The sequence below is a fragment of the Salvelinus fontinalis genome, chromosome 14, assembly GCF_029448725.1.
Source record: "Salvelinus fontinalis isolate EN_2023a chromosome 14, ASM2944872v1, whole genome shotgun sequence".
Lineage (NCBI taxonomy): Eukaryota > Metazoa > Chordata > Actinopteri > Salmoniformes > Salmonidae > Salvelinus > Salvelinus fontinalis.
This window is the reverse complement of record NC_074678.1, coordinates 42,346,319-42,370,654: the sequence shown is the minus strand read 5'-3', so window position 1 is coordinate 42,370,654 and position 24,336 is coordinate 42,346,319. Positions and strand designations below refer to the sequence as shown.

General features: G+C 43.2%; 1 protein-coding gene across 1 annotated transcript in view; it reads right to left on the bottom strand.

Moving 5' to 3' along the window:
- Window positions 1-656: 656 nt before the first annotated feature.
- Window positions 657-24,336, bottom strand: part of LOC129810890 (fibroblast growth factor 10-like) — a 47,806-nt gene continuing 24,126 nt past the window's right edge. Inside the window, exons 2-3 of the mRNA XM_055861859.1 lie at window positions 3,858-3,961; window positions 657-2,475 (exon numbers count right to left, since the gene is read on the bottom strand). Of these exons, the coding sequence (XP_055717834.1) occupies window positions 2,281-2,475; window positions 3,858-3,961 (299 nt within the window). The 3' untranslated portion in view covers window positions 657-2,280. The remainder of the gene's footprint in view (window positions 2,476-3,857; window positions 3,962-24,336) is intronic.

The following is a 24,336-nucleotide window of genomic DNA, read 5'->3' as shown; positions in this document are numbered from 1 at the left end:
ATAATCTTCACCTCGACTGGACAGTTTATGTGTTATGAGAATATTTGTTGAGAATATACCTAACAAATGTTCTGGGAACTTTAACAAAACCAATTTTGGTTTGCTGGGAAGAACCTACAGATTTGGCATGTGGCACTTTAAAGATTCAATATGTGTCGCTGCCGAAAACGTCCCCCACTAAGACACAGGAAACCTTTAGCCAAGTCTTCAACTCAAAAGATGTAAAACTGTAAGGGTATTGGAAACAAAAGAGCTCACACACTCAAAGTCTCCTTAGACCCTCACACCAACATTCAATTGTTTAGCAGGCCTTTAGATCGAATGGCGGAGCGACATAAAGCTATTTTGACTAGACATGTTTCCCTTCAAAGAAATGTCACATTGACAGTCTGAAAGGTTAGCCTTTCTCCCCCCAATAGAGGCCATTCATCCCCATCTTTCCAATCTGCAGGGTGAAAAGATTCAATGGCCTCCCATGCTACCAGGCCTTCATTGTGATTAAAGACCCATGATAGCCCGTTGAAGAGCTCATCAGCACAAGTATTTTACAAGTCAGGGGAGGTCCACTACAGCATTGAATGTTCATGTTGTTATGATGATAATGCAGATGATGTAACTCTGATGGAGATGTGTTACTATAAGTGACTCCTTGAAAATTGTGTCATTTATGTGCATTTTATTGAAGTTCACCAGGCTGAACATGAATCAAGGCACTCGCTTATGTTGTTATGATGACAGTATTCAATTGACAGACCAATATTGTCTGCTTAATAGCTGACTGATAGTTGAAACGGGTGTTCTGGTAGATACTGTCATTGCTGACCGCTCAGTAGATGATGATTGCGAGGTGCCATATTACAGTAACATACAGTATAGACTAAAATATGGAATGGATTACAGTTAGGATTTTCAGACTAGACACAAAATGGAGGCAATAACATCAACTTCAAATGTTATACGGTACAAAAAGGCTTAAATATATTAAAAGTTCTATTTGCAACAGGTTTTTGAAAATGTTAACAAGACCTGACAAGATAATGCAATAACCAGTTACCATACGTTAGAAATGAATGGGTAGTCTTAGCACTGTGAAGAAGTGTACATACAGCCTCAAATGCTCAACGTGTTTCAAACGGAGTACCGTATGCATTTAACTACTGAACTCTGGAACTAACATATCAGAGACAATGTCATGAGTCCCACTTTCAAAGATTGACCCCTGAGCTAGTGGTGTAGGATTATTGAATGAGAGAAGGAGGCTAAAGCACACCCCACCGGGCACAGATGTAATTTCTACATCTAGTTTGGATTTACATTTGGTTGAGTCACCATGTCATTGAATTTAGGTAAACATTTAGGTGGAAAATCCAATCAGTTTTCACGTTGATTCAACGTCATCACACTGAATTATTCTGTTGAAATGATGTGGAAACAACGTTGATTCAACCAGTTTTTGCCCAGTGGGACTTCTGCAGAGCTCACACTCATTTCAGAAACCCAAAATAACCCATAGCCAGATGTCGTCAGTTTATGTTTTTGTCTTATAGCATACATCCATGGGTATCAACGTTCAGTCCAAATGTTTTCGTCAACAAGGAATTCTGTCCCCTCTGAAGTCCAGTCAAGTGCAAGAGTCCTTTTATTGTAAAGGCCTTTCAGTATCTTACGAGAGTCCTCTCTCAAATGCTTTAGTTACTTGCTCAGATGAACATATTTGACAACCTAAATCAATGTTCAAATCTGTTCACTGTTTGTCAGGTTTCTCTCACCAGTTATTTGCTTTAATAGCATATTGTAAGGTCACTCAAGGAAAAGCATTGTCTCCTGTAGTGTCACAGAAATGATGGGATGGGTGGGAGGCAATATATAGACAATTCTCGTACCCTTTAAAGGGGGGATATGTTTCAATTACACACTTTTGCAGAAGACGGTGGTGTCAAAATTACCCCTTAACACAGAAGAGCGTCATCAATATCATCCCTCAGCTTGATAACCAATCATAATAATAATAGACATGCTGTATTTACACAATAGTAGCAGCTTTACTTCTGGACCTTACACTAAAAAAGAAATAACTTAAACGTACTGTATTATGCCCCCACTGCGATCTCGACAAACAAAATTGTGTATAAAACCCCAACAAATGTACATATATGGGAGAGAGGATGTATATAATAATAATAATATCATCATTAGTTAACTTGATAACAACAACACTAGTAGGAGGGACTGGGACTGTGGTGGGCTGGTTGCAAAGCAGAGCAGAGCCCTGTTGTCCAGCTATGAGGGCAGCATGGGGAGGAAGTGGGTGGAGGGGTGTCTCCTCCGGGCTTTGTGACCTCGCCGGGGCTTCCCCCTACCGTTCAGAGACACAAACATCTGCCTGCCGCCGTGTTTCCAGCGCAGGGAGGCGTACGTGTTGTAGCCGTTCTCCTCGATGCGCTCCTTGAACTTACAGTTAGGGTTGTACTTCACCTGAGAGAGAGAGAGAGGGGTGTTTATTATGACTAGAAGGACTAACTAACAGCAGCAGCATGGACATACCTCTGAGCTAGGGACAAAGCTCTACGTCTGTTATTGCACTCAAATGTTCCATATGTTGCTGTGTTGTTATGGAGCCTTTTGTTGTGTGTTCAAAGTGAATGGCCAATCACAGTGAATGGCAAAAATATATATAATTAGGTGATTCTTATGGTTGGACCATGGTCAAGAAAATAGTTGGATGTTACTGAAAAACCAACATGAAAAAGCATAACAAACAATCAGATTCATGCTTTTTCATGTTGGTTTTTTCTTCCTTTATCTACTTCTGAGGCTAAAAACAGAAGCAGTGATTTGTGTCATTATACATGCACAGCCTAGCCGACAAAGCCCTCTCCACTTTGCCTTGGGTGGTTGAGCTTCTTATCTGTAAGTGAGTATGACCTTAAAGATGTGACCGTGACAACGGATTCTAGAGAAATCCCCTCTACAGGCCTCTATCAGTCCGAGATCACAGGGCCCTTATAGAGATAGCATCAGCCTAGCATGATTCTTCTGCTTAATGATCATTTAGGGAGGATCCAGTGGGAAGTGAATGGAGAGGCTTTGGTAGGCTGATTGAGTTGATCTATGTCCTATTTACACTGGTGGCAGGGTGAAATAACTGTCTGCAAACTTGTCTCATCACAGCTTCACAGTACTGACGGATTGCCAGCTCCAGATTTCTCTCTCTCTCTCTCTCTCTCGGTGCTGTAAAACACTTAGTGCTCTATTCAGTCTGTATCACTGAAATGTTACAGATTGCGCAATAAAAATGTAAAGGTAATTTCTGATTGAGACGATATATGCATCATTTACCGGGAATGCAGTCTCCGCTGACGCGGAAACATTGTCTTTAAATTTCAATCACACTGTAATGCTGAACTTCTGCGATACAGATTGAATAGCGCCCTTAGACACCACGGCATAGGCAGCCTCATTACATAACAGAGAGAGAAAGAGAGGGAGGGAAAGGAAGAAAGAGAGAGCTGGCTGTGTGTGAGCACAACTGCGGGCAGACGGCACTCTAGACCTTCACATCTGCCTATTTTGTCATCTCAGTTCAGCTTCCTTTTCTTGGCCATCTATTTTGACAGTGGAACAAGCCTCTCTTCAAGTCATGCATGTGAGCATCACCTGTAGCTATCATCAGGCTTGGCCCAGGTGTATAGCCATGATTGATACTGCAACTCTGGCCTGCTGTGGATTTTCCCAGTGGATACCTCGAAGACTCACTTGACTGGAATGATCCATGTTTGTAGGAACCATCAGGGTCCCCTAGCTAGGACCTGGCCCCCCAGATTGTCTTGTGAAACAATGTTGCAAGGTGTACCTACCGATCCAAAGAGTGTGCCTTTTTTGGACATTGCTAAGTACAGCCCGGTGCTGACCGATTTGATGGCGACGACTCCCACACTGACAGATCGGATTTCCATTAGACCTGAAAAAGAAGGAACAGGAGACTGTTTGAACAGGGGAGTTTCATTACCGATTAGGAAACCAGACGGCCATATGCTCTGGGGAGGATTTCTTTCCCAAGACGAGAGAAAAATATGCACAATGGTCCATTTAAACGATTCCCTTTGTGAAGAGACATCATCTACGATGCAGTTCCTCAACGATTGGCTCCCTGAGAATGACTAGACTGCAGAGAAATAAATACATTTGAAAATAAGCTGCATACAGAAATACAGCGATATGATTAAAATCCGCCATTTCAAACGCATATCAAAAACAATATTCAAGAGGAAAAAATCTATTTACTCTTAAGACATTGTTTTTAAGTTTAAAAAAAATTATTTGCCATTCAGAAACCATTTCCCGAGCTCACTGGTGTGCATCCGACCATGGCCTGATGTATCTACACTGAGTATACAAAACATTAAGAACAACTTCCTAATATTGAGTTGCACCCCCTTCTGCCTTCAGAAGATTTGTCGGGACATGGACTCTGCAAGGTGTCGAAAGAGTTCCACAGGGATGCTTGCCCATGTTGACTTCGATGCTTCCCATAGTTGTGTCAAGTTGGCTGATACAGAAACTGTTGAGCATGAAAAACCCAGCAGCATCGCAGTTCTTAACACACTCAAACCGGTATGCCTACTACCATACCTCGTTCAAAGGCACTTCAATCTTTTGTCTTGCCCATTCACCCTCTGAATGGCACACATACACAATCCATGTCTCAATTGTCTCAAGGCTTAACAATTCTTCTTTGACCTGTCTCCTCCCTTTCATCTACACTGATTGAAGTGGATTTAAGAAGCGACATCAATAAGGGATCACAGCTTTCACCTGGATTCCCCTGGTCAGTCTATGTCATGGAAAGAGCAGGTGTTCCTAATGTTTTGTACACTCAGTATACACCATCTCAGTAGACTGACTGCAGCATACAGCACAAAGGGCATTATGGGCTGGGTCCCAGCCTGCACAGGGAAGGAGTGCCATCATCCCAGACCTGACACTGACACTCCACCCAGATGATACCCGGTGTTGTTTACCAGGGAGACACAAAGCAGCGTCTGATGGCCACTTACACCAACCTCTTACCCACTTTTACCATGAAAGACCTGGCAGTGCTGCAGGCTAATTGTTTCCTCTGGGCACTGATTGCAAACAAGTCCCATGTAGCTTGGTCTTAATCTGGTTTTAGTCTACACAAAAGGCCCTTAGCCATTGTCATGACGATAGACAAAAATATTTTGGAAATGACCTAAGGGCCTTACCGTGGGGGCCTGAATAGAACCTAATTGCTGGATATGCATTTCCCTTGGATAACTCCTGCTGGCTTTATTTGGACAGTCTCACCTTCAAAGGTACCCTGATGTGGCCTGCTATCTGATCTGAACACACATCCCTCCCAACAGACACCACCAGCCACGGAAACCCAGTTTAGAGGAAAAAAACATGTTGAGAAACATGATGGGTTTTTTCTCCTCCTATGGGCACCTCTGGATGTTGCTGAAAAAGGAAACAAGGCCAATAAATGGCCTGTTGCCTTTGGACAGGGCCTGTAAACACTGTAACACATCAAGGTGCTGAAGGAGATGTGGACCCCATGCCAGTATGAAATGAAGCAGGAGCCGTAAACTCGCAAAGCGCCCAGACCAGAGGTGCAGCATTGCTCATGCAGAAAAACATGTGCTGAAGGGGGCAGCGAGTGAGTTTCCGAGCAGGGTTCCTGGTTAAACCCATCCAGCGATGAAAAATAAACGCCCTCCCCAGGGTCCTGAGCAGGTGCTACTCTCCCGCCACTGCCATCTTTCCCCCATTTATTTATGTAAATCCAGACTTTGTTTGGATAGAAATTAGGAAAAATGTGTACTTGGCAGCAACGGTTGATTTAATATGTTTGGGGATTAAATAATCAGTCTCAGATCAGAATTCACACTGCTGTACTGGATTTTCAGGTTCCACCTGCCTGTATCTGGATAGATCATAGCAGAAAGGTCTTAGGGACAGCGGAAATTCTTATTCAGGGGAAATCCTTATCATCCCACTTATTGGGATAGTCGAACCACATTACAAAATTACACATTGGGTTCCTTACCCTGTAAGCAGTCTATGGACAAGGTATGACAGAAATTTATGCTTTGGTTTAGTTTCCCTGTCACTGTTTTCACATGCTTATGTTAAGCATTTAAGGATTTGTACCAATATTAGCATTTTTCGTGCATCATGTCCAAATCAAAAGTACAGTATCTATAATGGCGAACGTGCATGAAGATGACAGAATTCAGATGTCATTGTTTTAGCACTATCCACTCACTGTTTTTACTACGGTGCGCGACATGTGCCAATAAATCAGTACAATCTACAGTACTTTTTCAGTTTTTCAAAATGCCAGCGTCTTGAAGCTAATGTTGGGGTCCTGTATACCCTGCTAATGACCATACAAAAAAATAGTAACAAAGAACAATTTACAATACAGCGGTAAGCGCATTGGGGCCGCCATCTTTACGCACCTCCAGGCATCTATTTTTTGGCTGGCGTTAAGACCGCTCAGGCGTCAAACACATGTTAGTTTTCAGTTTGCAACCAAAAGCTGTTTTTGCGGTAACGCAGTAAGTTATGGCATGGATTTTGACAATGGAAACGCAACCTATTCAGCCGTGACGCACACTGCCCGTATGCGCATGGAACAAGAGTAGCCTAATGTGCTTTTGGTGCCTGTACACTTCGTATTTAGACACTAATGTTTTTTCCCATTTCGTTTTATTTGATTAAAAACCAAGCATAGCTTCAATGAAGGCTCTTTTTTTTAATATGCCCAATGCAATCGTGAAGTAGTCAAGACTGTCGATAAAGGATTTGGCTCCTGAGACCGCTTGGAAATAGATCTTTATCACCAAAGCTTTATTAAAATATCAAGTTTGAGAGGAGTAAAAAGAAAGCTGTCAAAGAACACACATCCGCACAGTTTCACATTGCACATCACTCTCTCGTTTAATGACATGTGCCACTCATCCTAACAACTCATTCATCCGTCAAGCAGCACACTGTCGTTAACCATAACAACTTAGAGTACGACGAACAGCACGTCGTACCATACATAACACTGACATTTATTTTTTATCTATGCATTGTAGGCAGGCCCACATTATTTTAGCCATGCAGGTCCCTTTTTTGAACGTGCGTAAAACCCCCTCCATGATGTAGGCTACGTGCCCATGCCCATCATGAAACGAGAGATGAGAACCTCTGTGAATACCGTTGAAACTCGTATTTAGAGACATCTGTAACCTATAAAAATGGCTTGTTTTCCATTTAATTTTATTACATCCAAACTTATTAGAATGATTCACCTTCCTGATTTTTTGGTGACAACATCTGCGCTTGCAATGCAACTTCTGAAGATGTGTGAATGCGATCGGATCTGTAAAATGGTTCCGATTATGTTCAGAAAACATAGGCCTATTTGGGAGCAGTACAACGGTATAATGGACATTCTCCGTTTCTTTTTATATTGGATCTTTATCCAGTTAACGTGACAATTTTGGATGTGCGTAAAACCCTCCATAGTCTGCGTTGGTTTAATATTATACAGTGCCTTCGTAAATTATTCAGACCCCTTGATTTTTTCCACATTTTGTTAAGTTACAGCTTTATTAAAAAAAATCTTAAATTGTGTTTTTCCATCAGCAATCTACACACAATACCTCATAATGACAAAGCAAAAACAGGTTTTTAGAAATGTTTGCTAATTTATTCAAAATAAAAAACTGAAATATTACATTTACATAGTAAATTACATACCCTTTACTCAGTACTTTGTTGAAGCACCTGTTGCAGTGAATACAGCCTTGAGTCTTCTTGCGTATGATGCTACAAACTTGGCACACCTGTATTTGGGGAGTTTCTCCCATTCTTCTCTGCAGATCCTCTCAAGCTTTGTCAGGTTCGATGGGGAGCATTACTGCACAGCTATTTTTAGGTCTCTCCAGAGATGTTCGATCGGGTTCAAGTCCGGGATCTGGCTAGGCCACTCAAAGACATTCAGAGACTTGTCACGAAGGATCTGTCTGTACTTTGCTCCGTTTATCTTTGCCTCGATCCTGACTAGTCTCCCAGTCCCTGCCGCTAAAAAACATCCCCACAGCATTATGCTGCCACCACCATGCTTCACCGTAGGGATGGTGCCAGGTTTACTCTGGACGTGACGCTTGGCATTCAGGCCAAAGAGTTCAATCTTGGTTTCATCAGACCAGAGGGTCTTGTTTCTCATGGTCTGAGAGTCTTTATGTGCCTTTTGGCAAACTCCAAGCGGGCTGTCATGTGCCTTTTACTGAGGATGATTGGTGGAGTGCTGCAGAGATGGTTGTCCTTCTGGAAGGTTCTCCCATCTCCACAGAGGAACTCTAGAGCTTTGTCAGAGTGTCCATCGGGTTCTTGGTTATCACCATGACCAAAGCCCTTCTCCCCCGATTGCTCAGATTGGCCAGGCAGACAGCTCTAGGAAGAGTCTTGGTGGTTTGATCCTTCTTCCTTTTAAGAATGATGGAGGCCACTGTGTTCTTGGGGACATTCAATGCTGCAAACATATTTTGTTACCCTTCCCCAGATCTGTGCCTCGACACAATCCTGTCTCTGAGCTCTACGGACAATTCCTTCAACCTCATGGCTTGGTTTTTGCTCTGACGTGCACTGTTTAGAATTTGATTAGAATTATTCATTCTCTTTTTAGGCCTTATCAATAGTGATTTTAATCTTGCTTATTGACAATGTTTGGCATGTCCCTGCTCAGCCATAATGCAATTTATCGTTGGCCTAGCCCCTGTGAATGCTATTGAAGCCATGCAATTAATTAGAACAATGTGGACTGTAAATGGATTTAATTTAACATATTTAGCAAAGATAAGTCTATATTTTGTTATTTAATTTCTGTAAGCTATTTAATTAACTATAGCGGACTAACATTGCAATTGGAGTTGATTCCAAGGCAATACATAAAAGACCATAAATACACAACTTGAAACAGCCACATATTTCGCCGTGGAGCACGTTCTGATTGGCTAGTGACGGGCCAAGCCTCAACACACCCACAACTTGTTTATTCATCAAAATACAGCCCTTTTGCGCCAAAGCCAGCAAGTGCCGGATAAGTGTGATAATGAAAATAGCAAAAATATTTCCGACACACCCCTGAACCTTTAGTGCCACCACCTGCGCTGAATTTACCATTGTGAGGTTTGTTAAAATAGAGCCCCCGCTATTGATTGCGAAGCTCAACAAAGTTACTTACGGTGCCTTCAAAAAGTATTCATAGCCCTTGACTTATTCCACATTTTGTTGTATTACAGCCTGAATTCACCCATCTACACACAATACCCCATAATGACAAAGTGAAAAAATGGTTTTATACATTTTTACAAATATTGAAAATGAAATACAGAAATATCTCATTTACATAAGTACTCACATATTAGAATTACCTTTGGCAGCGATTAAAGCTGTGTCTTTCTGGTTAAGTCTCTAAGAGCTTTGCACACCTGGATTGTATAATAGTTGCCTGTTATTCTTAAAAGAAATATTAAATCTCTGCCAAGTTGGTTGTTGATCATTGCTAAACAAGCATTTTCAAGTCTTGCCATAGATTTCGAAGTAAATTTATGTCAAAACTGTAACTCAGCCACTCAGGAACATTCACTGTCTTCTTGGTAAGCAACTCCACTGTAGATTTGGCCTTGTGTTTTAGGTTGATGTTCTGCTGAAAGGTGAACCCAACCTGCTTTCCAGTGTCTGGTGGAAATCAGGTTGAACAAGATTTTCCTCTCGGATTTTACCTGTGCTTAGCTCCATTCCGTTTCTTATTTATCCTGTAAGACTCCCCAGTCCTTACTGGTTACAAACATACCCATAACATGATGCAGCCAGCAATATGCTTGAAAATATGGACAGTGGTACTCAGTAATGTGTTGTATCGGATTTTCGCCAAACATAACACTTTGTATTTAGGACAAAAAGTGAATTGCTTTGACACATTTTTTGCAGTATTTCTTTAGTGCCTTGCTGCAAACAGGATGCATGTTTTGGAACATTTTTATTCTCCCCAGGCTTCCTTCTTCTCACTCTGTCATTTATGTTAGTATTGTGGAGTAACTACAATGTTGTTGATCCATCCTCAGTTTTCTCCTATCACAGCCATTAAACTCTGTAACTGTTTTATAGTCAGAATTGGTTTCATGGTGAAATCCCTGAGCGGTTTCCTTCCTTTCCGACAACTGGATTAGGAAGGACGCCTGTCTCTTTGTAGTGACTAGGTTTATTGATACACCATCCAAAGTGTAATTAATAACTTCACCATGTTCAAAGGGATATTCAATGTCTGCTTCCCCCCCCCCCCCCAACTTCCAATAGTTGCCATTCTTTGCAAGACGAATTCCACTTTGACATTATGGGGTATTGTGTGTAGGCCAGTGACAAAAAAATATAAATGTTATACATTTTACATTCAGTCTTTAACGGAACAAATTGTGGAAAAAGTCAAGAGGTGTGAATACTTTCTGAAGGCAGTGTATAGATGATTTGAACATGATGCGCTAAAAATGTTAATATCGGTCCCATGGCTTGAATGGGATTTGTACCACAAATGCTAAAATGTTAACATATGGAAACAGTGCTAGGGAAACTAAACCAAAGCATGGATTGCTGTCATACCTTGTCAATAGACTGCTTAAAGGGTAGGGAAAACGATATGTAATTTGGGTGAACTATCCCTTTAAGTGACGTTGTGAAACCAACCCCTCACTAAATAAGATAGCCAAAGACAGTGTTAGCATCTCCTTTCTTCCTGTCTTTCCTGTCAGCATGGAGCAATACACAGACTCCCAGCTGCTAACACCATTATCCATGCTTACCAGGTTAAGTCATTCACATCAGACACACACAGAGAGAGACAGAGAGGGTAAATAAATACAGGGCCTGTTGAGTCTTTCTTCTCTGACATGTGTGTGGACATGGAGACCCATTTTTCACACAGCTGCAGTGGTGAGGCCAGCCTAGAGCCTTTAAGGGCACGTTAGCACTTTGATGGCAACGTCCCCTTTACGAGCTGTGTTTACAAACACTGGGCGTTTTGGTGGCAGGGAGCGTGCAAGCGACTCATAAACTAATAGGCCCAGGCCGGCTTGTGATTGGAGCTCATCGTGGGTTTATGGGGACTTGTCCAGTCCAATGAAAACCGCTGGTGCCTGAAAGTACTGCTGCCTCTAATTGCCATCATTTGCTGCTCTGAGCTCCAGGCACAGTAGGTGCTAACATATTCCTCACTCTGATATGTAGACTACAGTATGTACTGAAGGCACGGAGTGGTTAAAATGACTTTTTCCCTGAAGTATCAAATGCAGGCACGTGGATATCTCACGTGAGAATAGTTTTGCGGTTGTTTCGATATCAGAGAGAAAAAGACTTCCATCGACACCCATGCTCAAATCGGTTTCACCATTCCCTTTCGTCTCATTGCCTGTTATTTCATCCGTACATGGCAGTGTAGCTGCCAGCAGAACCAACATCTAAGGACATGAGATGGGGATTTGACATTGCGTAGAGAAAGTGCTTGGTCTCTGGACACTTGACCAGACATCCATAAAGGTCACTTAGATCCATACTGTAACTCTTAGTCACCTTTGAAAAGTCAGGTCATTGTGTTCAAAGCTGGCGGCAGAGCTAGTTTTAACCACCTTTTCTAAACACACGTTACATTCCCAAGGTCACTAATATTGGGCTAGCTGCAACAACTCCACCTAAGACTTCTGACTTACTCAAATGTGTGGCTTTATTGACCTAATTTGTACTTATGAAGCTAATGACCATGAGTACTCACATTACAGTAGACCCACATGTAATGTATGAGAATATGTGTGTCATATTATGCAATGAGTGTTTCTGCTTTTTTCAATGCAATATTAACCAATTGTTGCATGTGGACATGCAATAAAATAAGAAATTATTAAAGAAAAGGAAGCTATTTGTAATTATGCTGTTAATATTGATTAGGAAGGTACTTTTTGCTTACTTCTTGCCCTTGGCAGAATCTGCTAACCTTTGACATGTTTTGGCCAGAGCTGTCAATAATCCGAAGCTGTTATTACTGGCAAGTCCTACCCTATACAGGACTAGTCAAGTGTGGACTGACCATTTTTTTTAAAGCATAGAAGAAGCATTTTCCCAGTCTTTTTTTTACTTTTTCTCTTTCCATTCTTTCCCCCTTTTGTGGAAGTGAGCCAATCGTCAGATCATTCAGCCTTTTCTGCCGTAAAAAAAAAAAATGCAGTAAGGGAAGCGAGAGACACTCTCACGGGTTTCCTTTTGTCAGACTCATGCTATGGGAGGAGGAGGGAGTGGGTACAGGGTGTAGGTGCTGGTAATAAGAAGGGGGGAGGTCATAAAACTATGTCGACTCCAATTTGCCTCTCCGTCCCCCAATAAGTCTTTGTTACTTACCTGAGAGGTGGAGGGGAGATCTTATTAATGACTCAGCTTTGTGTTGGATTTGGAGGGAGGAGGGGGGTGGGGGTCGGGACTTTCCCTCCCACCACAATTAAAAAGCAGGGGATAAGGAAGGAGCAGAGTCGAGTGAAAGACCTTCTTTTTGGGTCTTTAATTTCTTGGGTTGCCCCCTTCAGCAGCCCTCCATGGCCCGGTGCTCGACCAGGAGAGAGCCTGGGAATCTGGGCGCTCCCGCTGGGCGCCTGCTCTTGATTGACATACCTTTTCAATTATTTCACAGTTAGCTTGCCTTTTAAATGGAGAGGGCCCTGTTTTTTTTCTCTGCCCTCCTTTTCAAAATACAAGCTTTTCATGTTGGGTCTTCACTGCTGGGCCTAATGGCTGTGACCAGCACCTTTGATCTGAGCTGACCCCCTCAGAGGGCTGGGGACCGGGTCCAAGCAAAGGCCTGTGTGTGTGTGTGTGTGTGTGTGTGTGTGTGTGTGTGTGTGTGTGTGTGTGTGTGTCTGCCTCTGCCTCTCTGAATGGTTAAGGAAGGAGGGGACATAGTCAGCATCACTTACTTTCAACACCTTGAAAGATTATCATGGGAACAAGAATTTAGTTGGTAGATCGAAATCATTCCAAGTGATCCCCGGCAGTAAACTCTTTATGTAGAATTACTCTGGTATTAAGCATACAGTTTTTACTTTTATCTCAACTTAGGTCACCCGTTTTAAATGAATTCGTTGAATATGATCATCTGTAGATCTCTGCTACAGATATTAGAGTTTTACAGTAGGAAACAAATGGAGGATAAGGAAAATCATTAATATTTGCTTCAACTATTATTGTCTGTGACTTATCTGTGTCTTATGTGAGCCATATCAATCTTATCATAGCCAAACTCTGCCAGGTAGGAAGGAGAATAGGACAATGGACCCCTCTTGACCTTTTCACGTCACTTTTTATGAGTATCTAGTGATTTTTAGACATCTTGATACCCCCATCTTTTGTGTGTTGCTCGAAATGCAATGGGGGGGAACAAAGGAAGAAAAAGGAGAGCTTAGATTCACACCAATGGCTTCTACCTTGTCGCTTGTCTGTGCTTGAAAGGCTGGTGAGGGGAGAGACTCCTATCAGTCTGCCCTGCCTGCCTCTCATAACTACTTTCACCTGCACGTTTTATGGACACTCTCTTCTAGAACTACAATAATTGCAGACACTCTGTTTACACACAACTTTCTCCTTGACCTGTAGATAAGATACTGTAAGGCAGAGCAAACACAGTACTAGTTTCATGACCAACATTTGAAAGGAACGTCTCTTACCAAAAATGCATAGACTTTTATACTTGTGGGTCTAAATAAGATAAAGTCAAAGAATGAGTGAAGAAAATAACTCCCTCACAACCCTAACACAAGCAGCTGACCTGGCCATCAGTTAGTAGGCCATTCAATAACAAACATCCTCATCTAACTGGTCCCTGTCCAAGCTGACAGCCTGGTAGCATAATGCCGACACACATCGCCATGCGGTTACGAGCAGCCTGACGTTGTGGTGACAGATCAAGGCCAGAAGCATGTCACTGGCAGCTTCATCGCTCTCTCTCAACACAGCTCTGAAGGCATAGAGTTAACGGAGGCAACAAGAGTTCACCCAACAGTGGGTCTCCAAGGTATGTAGACAGGGATCTGTAATGTGAGATCCGCAAAATATTCACACAAAAAAGAGTGGATCATAACCGTTTTTTAAAATATCGTATATTGTTGAATTTATTGCCTGGTTGAAGTAACTCATAATAGACCCCCATAATGGCAAGGCTTTTGGCTCATTCCAACTGAACGAGTAGCTTTGCTTTTAAAATATGATTGATAAACGTTCCCTATAGCATTGCATTGGTACATAACAGAAGTAGATAACATAATGGGAATTTTATAAATTACATGTACAGTATAGTATGGAGAATGGCTATTGGATGGCTGTGGCATTAGTCTTGACAGTGTTACCACTAGATTGAGCGGCCCATTAGCTTCTAGCGATAGCTGGCTAATAGATGGTGAACGACTTGTCAGGGACCCAGTGCTTTCGACTATATTAGCAGAATTTACTGGAAGCTTGATAATTCTATCATGTGCAAATGCTTCATTGATAAATGTTTTTTAATGAGTGGCTGAATGAAACCTGATCTTCCGTTAACTACCAGTGACAGTGTTGGGACAAAAAGGGATCCCTAGAGGAGACACAGTCTGCTGGGAGGCTAGAAGGGACTGGCTAACCTTCACATAGGAGCTTGTAATTGAGTCAGGGTACATGAACTCACAGTCCACTAAGGGAAAAGACAGCAGAGATATAATATGAAACAGCTTTAAATCTTACACTGTATATTAATACACAACACTTGGTACCTTTTGTGAAGCCCAGTCGCACTTGTCTCAGTGATATACAGTATGTCCACAGTATAATGGTATGCTGTGACTCTGACATCCTAATTTAAACATTAGCCCGCTCAGCTTTCAGCTTTCAAACTGCTTTGATCTCTGGGAAAACAGAGAGGGGTAGATTTAGGTAGACTTTATGTTGTGCCTGTGCCTGATTGGCCCTGTTACATCATGACATGAAAGCAAAGATAGGCATTTTATGTCAGAGCAGGGAGGGAGCAGGCAGCAGGGCTTGTTTGGGTCAGGGTGCTGCATGGTGCTTGTGGCCACATGTCTTTCCCATTAACCTGTGTCTAAGGGGGAGGTCAGGGACAGACAGGAAGCAGCATTGATCAGGCTCAATCTCAGCGTCTGCTCGCTGAAACCAGAGGACAAAGGCCAGGCAGGGGAGAGGTACAGGGAAGGGCAGGGAGAGAAATCCCCATAGAGCCCCATACCATGACCGACTGGGTGGGTGATTGAGAATTACAGCTGGAAGAGAGAGCACCCCTGCTGAAATATCGCCCTCTGAAACAAATTTAGAGGCATGAAAGACCTTGATTAGCCAATTGGAGGAGAATTCTCTAAGCACTATTTCCAATCCTGGAGAGCTCAAACGGTTTGTTCATCAGAGAGCAGAGCGAGAGGATAGAACTGGATATCTAGCCCTGAAGATGTTCATGCCAAATCAATGCACCATAACCAATTACAATACTAGGAGAAACTAAGAAACATTCCAAAAAAAGACTTAATATTTCAACCTTTAGAGGTGAATCATGCCTTTGAGTATCGTCACATCACATTCACTTTTCATTTGACTGGTGAATAATCATGGAATTATCTGCAGAGATATTCGTTTAACTTAAAACTATATTCACACCGGCTTCAGGTAGAAAGCGAGCCACATTGTATGATGGGGAATTTGTGACCTTTGGTTTTTACACCAGTGTTTTGTTTTTATAACTGCACGCTCCATAACTAATATGGCTGTCAAAAGGTAATGCCAGTTTTATGCTCAAATACATATGGTGTGATGCCCTCACCTGTTTACAGGACTGACTGGTGCTGGACATTTACAGTCTCTTTAACGGCCCTGTGAGTGCCACCCCAGAGCAGTGCTCCAGAGCTGCGGCTCCGTATTGCAGCTGTGGAGCTCACGGCTCAGCGTCAGGGCAGTGGCCTGTGTCTCCGGACATGCCTCATACCTATTAAATCTCACAAGACAAATATGATTTATTCATCCCACCCAAACAGCTATGAGACACATCTCCTCGGAGCAGAGCTGAGTGGCTCCCTCAAGCACACACACGCACACGCACACGCACACGCACGCACGCACACACACACACACACACACACACACACACACACACACACACACACACACACACACACACACACACACACACACACACACACACACACACACACACACACACACACAGAGTGTATATTAAGCAGTACACACATACAATAAAGTTTTGCCTCTAATCGCTGACTGCTCTTCTTAGTAAATAGATACAAAAAAATGTGTTCCTTTATAACCGTTCATTTCCAGACCCAGACAAACTTCGGACCCAGACTTAGATGAGATGAAAGCTGAATATCAGAAAAAAGCCCACGCCGACTTGATGAAATCTCAGTCTCCGCAATAACATTACCTGAACATCTCTCAGGTTTACAACATGTTGGAGACATTCAATGCAGCAAAAGTGAAAAGTTTCCAGCCTTTTGGCCTGTGCTTTTTGGTTCTACTCTGTCTTCAAATGAGGTAAGACTGTCTGGGACTCTTGGCTTCCAGTGATTCTAACAAGTAATAAAGATACTCATGGCTAATTTAACTCTGTCATTTCTGGCCAGTTGTGATCATTCCTCAAAGTAATGGATGTTGTTTTTATAAAACGGTTGGATATTTTTTTATAACCATAACCACAGCTAATTCAGCAGGATAAAACAATACAGTCTGGTACATATGCTACGACACACAGCTCCACTACCACACACATGCTAAAACCCCCTGTCTGTCTGAGGACTTACATGTGTCCTGCATGGTGTTTTTATACAATGTGTGTACAGTGTACAATAATGTGTATAGCCTATCTATACAACACCCTGCCTGATGATGACTTCATGTGTAAACTACAGTAACGTGATCGATAATGTGGTCAGGGTAGGTAACAACACATCCGCCACTCCTATCTTCAACACGGGGGCCCCTCAGGGGTGCGTGCTCAGTCCCCTCCTGTACTCCTTGTTCACTCATGACTGCATGGCCAGGCACAACTCCAACACCATCATTAAGTTTGCCGATGACACAACAGTGGTAGGCCTAGTCACCAACTACGACGAGACAGCCTATAAGGAGGAGGTCAGAGACCTGGCTGTGTTGTGCCAGGACAACAACCTCTCCCTCAACGTGATCAAGACAAAGGAGATGATTGTGGACTACAGGAAAAGGAGAACCGTGCATGCCCGCATTCTCATCGATGGGGCTGCAGTTGAGCAGGTTGAGAGCAACAAGTTCCTTGGTGTCCACATCACCAACAAACTAACAAGCACACCAAGACAGTCGTGAAGAGGGCACGACAAAACCTATTCCCCCTCAGGAGTCTGAAAAGATTTGGCATGGGTCCTCAGATCCTCAAAAGGTTCTACAGCTGCACAATCGAGAGCATCCTGACTGGTTGCATCACTGCCTGGTACGGCAATTGCTTGGCCTCCGACCGCAAGGTGCTACAGAGGGTAGTGCGTACAGCCCAGTACATCACTGGGGCCAAGCTTCCTGCCATCCAGGACCTCTATACCAGGCGGTGTCAGAGGTAGGCCCTAAAAATTGTCAAAGACTCCAGCCACCCTAGTCATAGACTGTTCTCTCTGCTACAGCATGGCAAGCGGTACCGGAGTCTAGGTCCAAGAGGCTTCTTAACAGCTTCTACCCCCAAGCCATAAGACTGCTGACTTCTAATCAAATGGCTACCCAGACTATTTGCATTGATTTGATTTGACTAGAGCATGTCTATACATGCTCTAGTCAAATCAAATCAATGCAAATAGCCGGTCTATTTACAGTGAGCTCCAAAAGTATTGGGACAGTGACAATTTTTGTTGTTGTTTTGGCTCTATACTCCAACACTTTGGATTTGAAATTATACAAAATTGCATACTGTCATCTCTAATTTGAGGGTACTTTCATCCATATCAGGAGAACCATTTCGAAATTACAGCACTTTTTGTACATAGTCCCCCCATTTTATATAGAGCCAAAACAACAAAAAATGTCACTGTCCCAATACTTTTGGAGCTCACTGTATAGGATGTAAAACATCCTGTGTAATGAAGGAAATAGAAATATGGTGAAAGGAAGTCTGGATGTACCTGTGTCTGTGTTCCCTTCGCATGCGGACCAGTCCGCCGAACAACAACGGGCGATTGACAGAAAGGAGAACAAGAAGAAAAGAGTTGGCAGAGCTTGCTCCTTCCCTGCCCAGATCTCGCCTGTTGTTCCCACATTCCTGGGGACCTCTTGGGGGATGAGAGCGCCGATGGGCCTGATAACATTATTTGCCTGCTGTTTTTTAATCTATCAGTCCACACTCACTCACTGCCGAGCTATCTGTGTGTGTTGGTATAGACTCACACAGACATGTCCCATACACACTGGACAGTTCCACATAGACCTGTAGTTTAGGGAAGTTCTAGGGAATGTGCAGTGATATTTTTTTATGTAACCTTTATTTAACTAGGCAAGTCAGTTAAGAACAAATTCTTATTTACAATGACAGCCTAGGAACAGTGGGTTAACTGCCTTGTTCAGGGGCAGAACGACAGATTTTTATTTTTTACCTTGTCAGCTCGGGTATTCGATCTAGGAACCTTGTGGTTACTGTCCCAACGCTCTAACCACTAGGCTACCTGCCACCCAGGTAGGCTAGAGGTTAGAGCGTTGGGGCAGTAACCGAAATATGGGGCTGTGGGTAGAGTTATGTCATTTCATTGTTGAAATGATCTTTGACTTCAGCATTAGTCCCGTCTATAGAAGAGGGAGACACCTGTTTTACATGTTGCTCTATTGTTGTCCTACGTTTTCAAGAATTGGGCAGCGGAACATGGCTTTACATTGCACAGATATTGCACAATGGCATGTGCAAATCATAGAAAATTCCATATGACAGTATCCTGATAGGATATCTGTTTATTGTGATTGAGTCGAGCCTATGGCATGCTACATCATAATAAAGTAATGTAAGGTTACATCAATGGCCATCAATGGAGATAACCAAGATGGCGTAGCAGTCAGACGTCTTTGTCTTTGTCTTGTCTCGTCCCATGTGTATATATTTTTTTTTTCGCGTTCTTTTTAATATTTTTCCTAAACCTCAACTTTAAAATACTCTCCTGCAACCCGCCTCACCCAATGTGGTGTGGATCTGTTTTTTTTCTCCTAAAGTATTTCTACCTCTGAACTGTAATACCTCAACTGAAGCTAACTAGCTATCAGCTATCAATCAGCTAACCACTGCTAGCGGTCATTTAGCTCGGAAAGCTCTCGCCAGTTCGTACAACGCGCTTCAAACCAGAGCATACTGGACCTATTTTTCTCTCCATATCCCCGAATTCCTACCACAAACTCTGAACCTTTTCATCTGGATCATCACAGTTAGCTAACCGCAACCCGGGTTGACTACTCCTGGCTAAGGTTTCCGTCCCGGAGCTAGCACCAACTAGCCTGGGGCTAGCCCATGCTAGACCCATCTCCCGACTCACTCCTGGGCTACAATATCCGGACCCCTTCTACTGCCGGTACGGGGCATGGAAGCCCACCGATCCTCTAATCCAGGTCCTGCAGTGCCTAGCTCCACTCCCACTCCCCAGGTGCTCTCATTTGTTGACTTCTGTAATCGTAAAAGCCTTGGTTTCATGAATGTTAACATTAGAAGCCTACTCCCTAAGTTTGTCTTACTCACTGCTTTAGCACACTCTGCAAACCCGGATGTCTTGGCCGTGTCTGAATCCTGGCTTAGGAAAACCACCAAAAACTCTGAAATCTCCATCGCTAACTATAACATTTTCCGCCAAGATAGAACTGCTAAAGGGGGCGGTGTTGCAATCTACTGCAAAGATAGCCTGCAGAGTTCTGTATTACTATCTAAGTCTGTACCCAAACAATTCGAGCTTCTACTTCTAAAAATTCACCTTTCCAGAAACAAGTCTCTCACTGTTGCCGCTTGCTATAGACCTCCCTCTGCCCCCAGCTGTGCCCTCGATACCATATGTGAATTGATTGCCCCCCATCTATCTTCTGAGCTTGTGTTACTAGGTGACCTAAACTGGGACATGCTTAACACCCCGGCCATCCTACAATCCAAGCTTGATGCCCTCAATCTCACACAAATTATCAATGAACCTACCAGGTACAACTCCAAATCTGTAAACACGGGCACCCTCATAGATGTCATCCTAACTAACTCGCTTTCCAAATACACCTCTGCTGTTTTCAATCAAGATCTCAGCGATCACTGCCTCATTGCCTGCATCCGTATTGTGTCTGCGACCAAACGACCACCCCTCATCACTGTCAAACGCTCCCTAAAACACTTCTGCGAGCAGGCCTTTCTAATCGACTTGGCCGGGGTATCCTGGAATGACATTGACCTCATCCCGTCAGTAGATGATGCCTGGCTATTCTTTAAAAGTGCCTTCCTCACCATCTTAAATAAGCATGCTCCATTCAAAAAATTTAGAACTAGGAATAGATATAGTCCTTGGTTCACTCCGATCTGTCTGCCCTTGACCAGCATAAAAACATCCTGTGGCGTTCTGCATTAGCATCGAACAGCCCCAGTGATGTGCAACTTTTCAGGGAAGTTAGGAACAAATATACACAGGCAGTTAGGAAAGCCTGTTTCAGACAGAAATTTGCATCCTGTAGTACTAACTCAAAAAAGTTCTGGGACACTGTAAAGTCCATGGAGAATAAGAGCACCTCCTCCCAGCTGCCCACTGCTCTGAGGCTAGGAAACACTGTCACCACTGATAAATCCACTATAATTGAGAATTTCAATAAGCATTTCTCTACGGCTGGCCATGCTTTCCACCTGGCTACCCCTACCCCGGTCAACTGCCCGGCACCCTCCACAGCAACCCGCCAAAGACCCCAGCATTTCTCCTTTACCCAAATCCAGATAGCTGATGTTCTGAAAGAGCTGCAAAATCTGGACCCCTACAAATCAGCCGGGCTAGACAATCTGGACCCTCTCTTTCTAAAATTATCTGCCAAATTTGTTGCAACCCCTATTACTAGCCTGTTAAACCTCTCTTTCATATCATCTGAGATTCCCAAAGATTGGAAAGCTGCCGCGGTCATCCCCCTCTTCAAAGGGGGAGATACTCTAGACTCAAACTACTACAGACCTATATCTATCCTACCCTGTCTTTCTAAGGTCTTCGAAAGCCAAGTTAACAAACAGATTACCGACCATTTCGAATCCCACCGTACCTTCTCCGCTATGCAATCTGGTTTCAGAGCTGGTCATGGGTGCACCTCAGCCACGCTCAAGGTCCTAAACGACATCATAACCGCCATCGATAAGAAACATTACTGTGCAGCCGTATTCATCGACCTGGCCAAGGCTTTCGACTCTGTCAATCACCGCATTCTTATTGGCAGACTCGACAGCCTTGGTTTCTCAAATGATTGCCTCGCCTGGTTTACCAACTACTTCTCTGATAGAGTTCATTGTGTCAAATCGGAGGGCCTGTTGTCCGGACGTCTGGCAGTCTCTATGGGGGTGCCACAGGGTTCAACCTCGGGCCGACTCTCTTCTCTGTATACATCAATGATGTTGCTCTTGATGCTGGTGATTCTCTGATACACTTCTACGCAGACGACACCATTCTGTATACTTCTGGCCCCTCTTTGGACACTGTGTTAACTAACCTCCAGACGAGCTTCAATGCCATACAACTCTCCTTCCGTGGCCTCCAACTGCTCTTAAACGCAAGTAAAACGAAATGCATGCTGTTCAACTGATCACTGCCCGCACCTGCTCGCCCGTCCAATATCACTACTCTGGACGGCTCTGACTTAGAATATGTGGACAACTACAAATACCTAGGTGTCTGGTTAGACTGTACACTCTCCTTCCAGACTCACATTAAGCATCTCCAATCCAAAATTAAATCTAGAATTGGCTTCCTATATCGCAACAAAGCATCCTTCACTCATGCTTCCAAACATACCCTCGTAAAACTGACCATCCTACCGATCCTCGACTTCGGTGATGTCATTTATGAAATTGTCAACACTCTACTCAACAAACTGGATGCAGTCTATCACAGTGCCATCCGTTTTGTCACCAAAGCCCCATACACTACCCACCATTGCGATCTGTACGCTCTCGATGGTTGGCCCTCGCTTCATACTCGTCGCCAAACCCACTGGCTACAGGTTATCTACAAGTCTCTGCTAGGTAAAGCCCCACCTTATCTCAGCTCATTGGTCACCATAGCAGCACCCACTCGTAGCACGCGCTCCAGCAGGTATATCTCACTGGTCACCCCCAAAGCCAATTCCTCCTTTGGTCGTCTTTCCTTCCAGTTCTCTGCTGCCAATGACTGGAACGAACTGCAAAAATCTCTGAAGCTGGAGACTCATATCTCCCTCACTAGCTTTATGCACTAGCTGTCAGAGCAGCTCACAGATCACTGCACATGTACATAGCCCATCTGTAAACAGCCCATCTATCTACCTACCTCATCCCCATACTGTATTTATTTATTTATCTTGCTCCTTTGCACGCCAGTATCTCTACTTGCACATTCATCTTCTGCACATCTACTATTCCAGTGTTTAAATTGCTATATTGTAATTACTTCGCCACCATGGCCTATTTATTGCCTTAACTCCCTTATCTTACCTCATTTGCAATCACTGTACATATACTTTTTGTTTTCTTTTGTTCTACTGTATTATTGACTATGTTTTGTTCATTCCATGTGTAACTCTGTGTTGTTGTATGTGTCGAATTTCTTTGCTTTATCTTGGCCAGGTTGCAGTTGCAAATGAGAACTTGTTCTCAACTAGCCTACCTGGTTAAATAAAGGTGAAATAAAAAAATAAAAAAATTAAAATCAAGTTCCAATACAGGCACTTGGATCAAGATGACGAAGTAAAGAAGTTAACTTAATATTCATTGTCGATACCTTTCCTTTAATTAGAGACTTAGAGTGACAGTTAAGTGGAAAAGTAACAACAGTATCGAGAGAAACACACTATGCAACGTATACGCAACATAGAGTTGACATAAAATTCCCAGATGATAATGAAAATTCCAATTGTGATTCTCTTTTCAGAATGCATCTAACCTATGACCCTGGCTCTTTTTATATAGTGTTTTACAGTTATACGCTATGGCTGAGTTGTTTTATGTGTCATCTTCTAGAGAAACACCCTTTTGACACTGTCATACCCAGTATAGTTTAACAAGCACATGGCACAGGTCATGCAGTATATTGCCAACAGTTGACGAATGAGCATTCAATATCAAATTCAATGACATACTACTAGTATGGAAACATAAATTCATCCCTATTCTGGCTATATTTTACTCTAACCTTCTGTGCCAGTGAGTTAGGTGTGCAGAACAAAAAGATGTGCCTGTGTGTGTGTGTGTGTGTGTGTGTGTGTGTGTGTGTGTGTGTGTGTGTGTGTGTGTGTGTGTGTGTGTGTGTGTGTGTGTGTGTGTGTGTGTGTGTGTGTGAACTGGCTGAGCTCAGGTGAAAGCTGACTCTCACACTCCCTCGGCCCCGGCTGTGAGGGGTGACATTCTCTCACACACAATCCCTCTCTGGTACAGTTTCAGGGCCAGCACAGCACTCTGCCCTGTTTCCCCTTTATACTGGTTCTGCTGGGAGAAGTGCTCAGGGGATTAGCCAGGTCCTTCAAAGGCCATTAAAGTAAATGACAGGTATCCTGTTTCGGCGGTGCTGGGACAGGCCAGATGAGGAGCGCAGAGGCCAAGCAGGAGAGCAGGGGTCAGCTTGGGACAAAAAGACAGGGCCAGCGTGGGCCTCACTCTATCTGGCTCACTCCCTGGCTCCCCAAACTGGGGGCCCTGTGTTTATGAATGGTCCGCTTGATGGGACCGCCGAGACATTGTCTCGCACTGGTAACTTTAGTCCAGCGTATTGTTTTCAGATTGTGGTGTCTTTGTTTTCTTTTGGGCATGGCTTCCCCTGATGGAGAATTTATTCAAATAAAAATGAACACTTCTCTCATCAGACTAGTCAATTAAACAATGTTGCAACTTAGTAACAATGATCATTCACATTTCCATTTGCATTTCAACATAAAAGACCAAGCAGTATGAAATGAAAGGTTTTGTTAAAACTACCTAGGATTTTGGAGGAAAAATGTTTTAGGTAACGAATGGATTCAGGTTATGTCATGTTAATGTTTCCCTCTAATGTG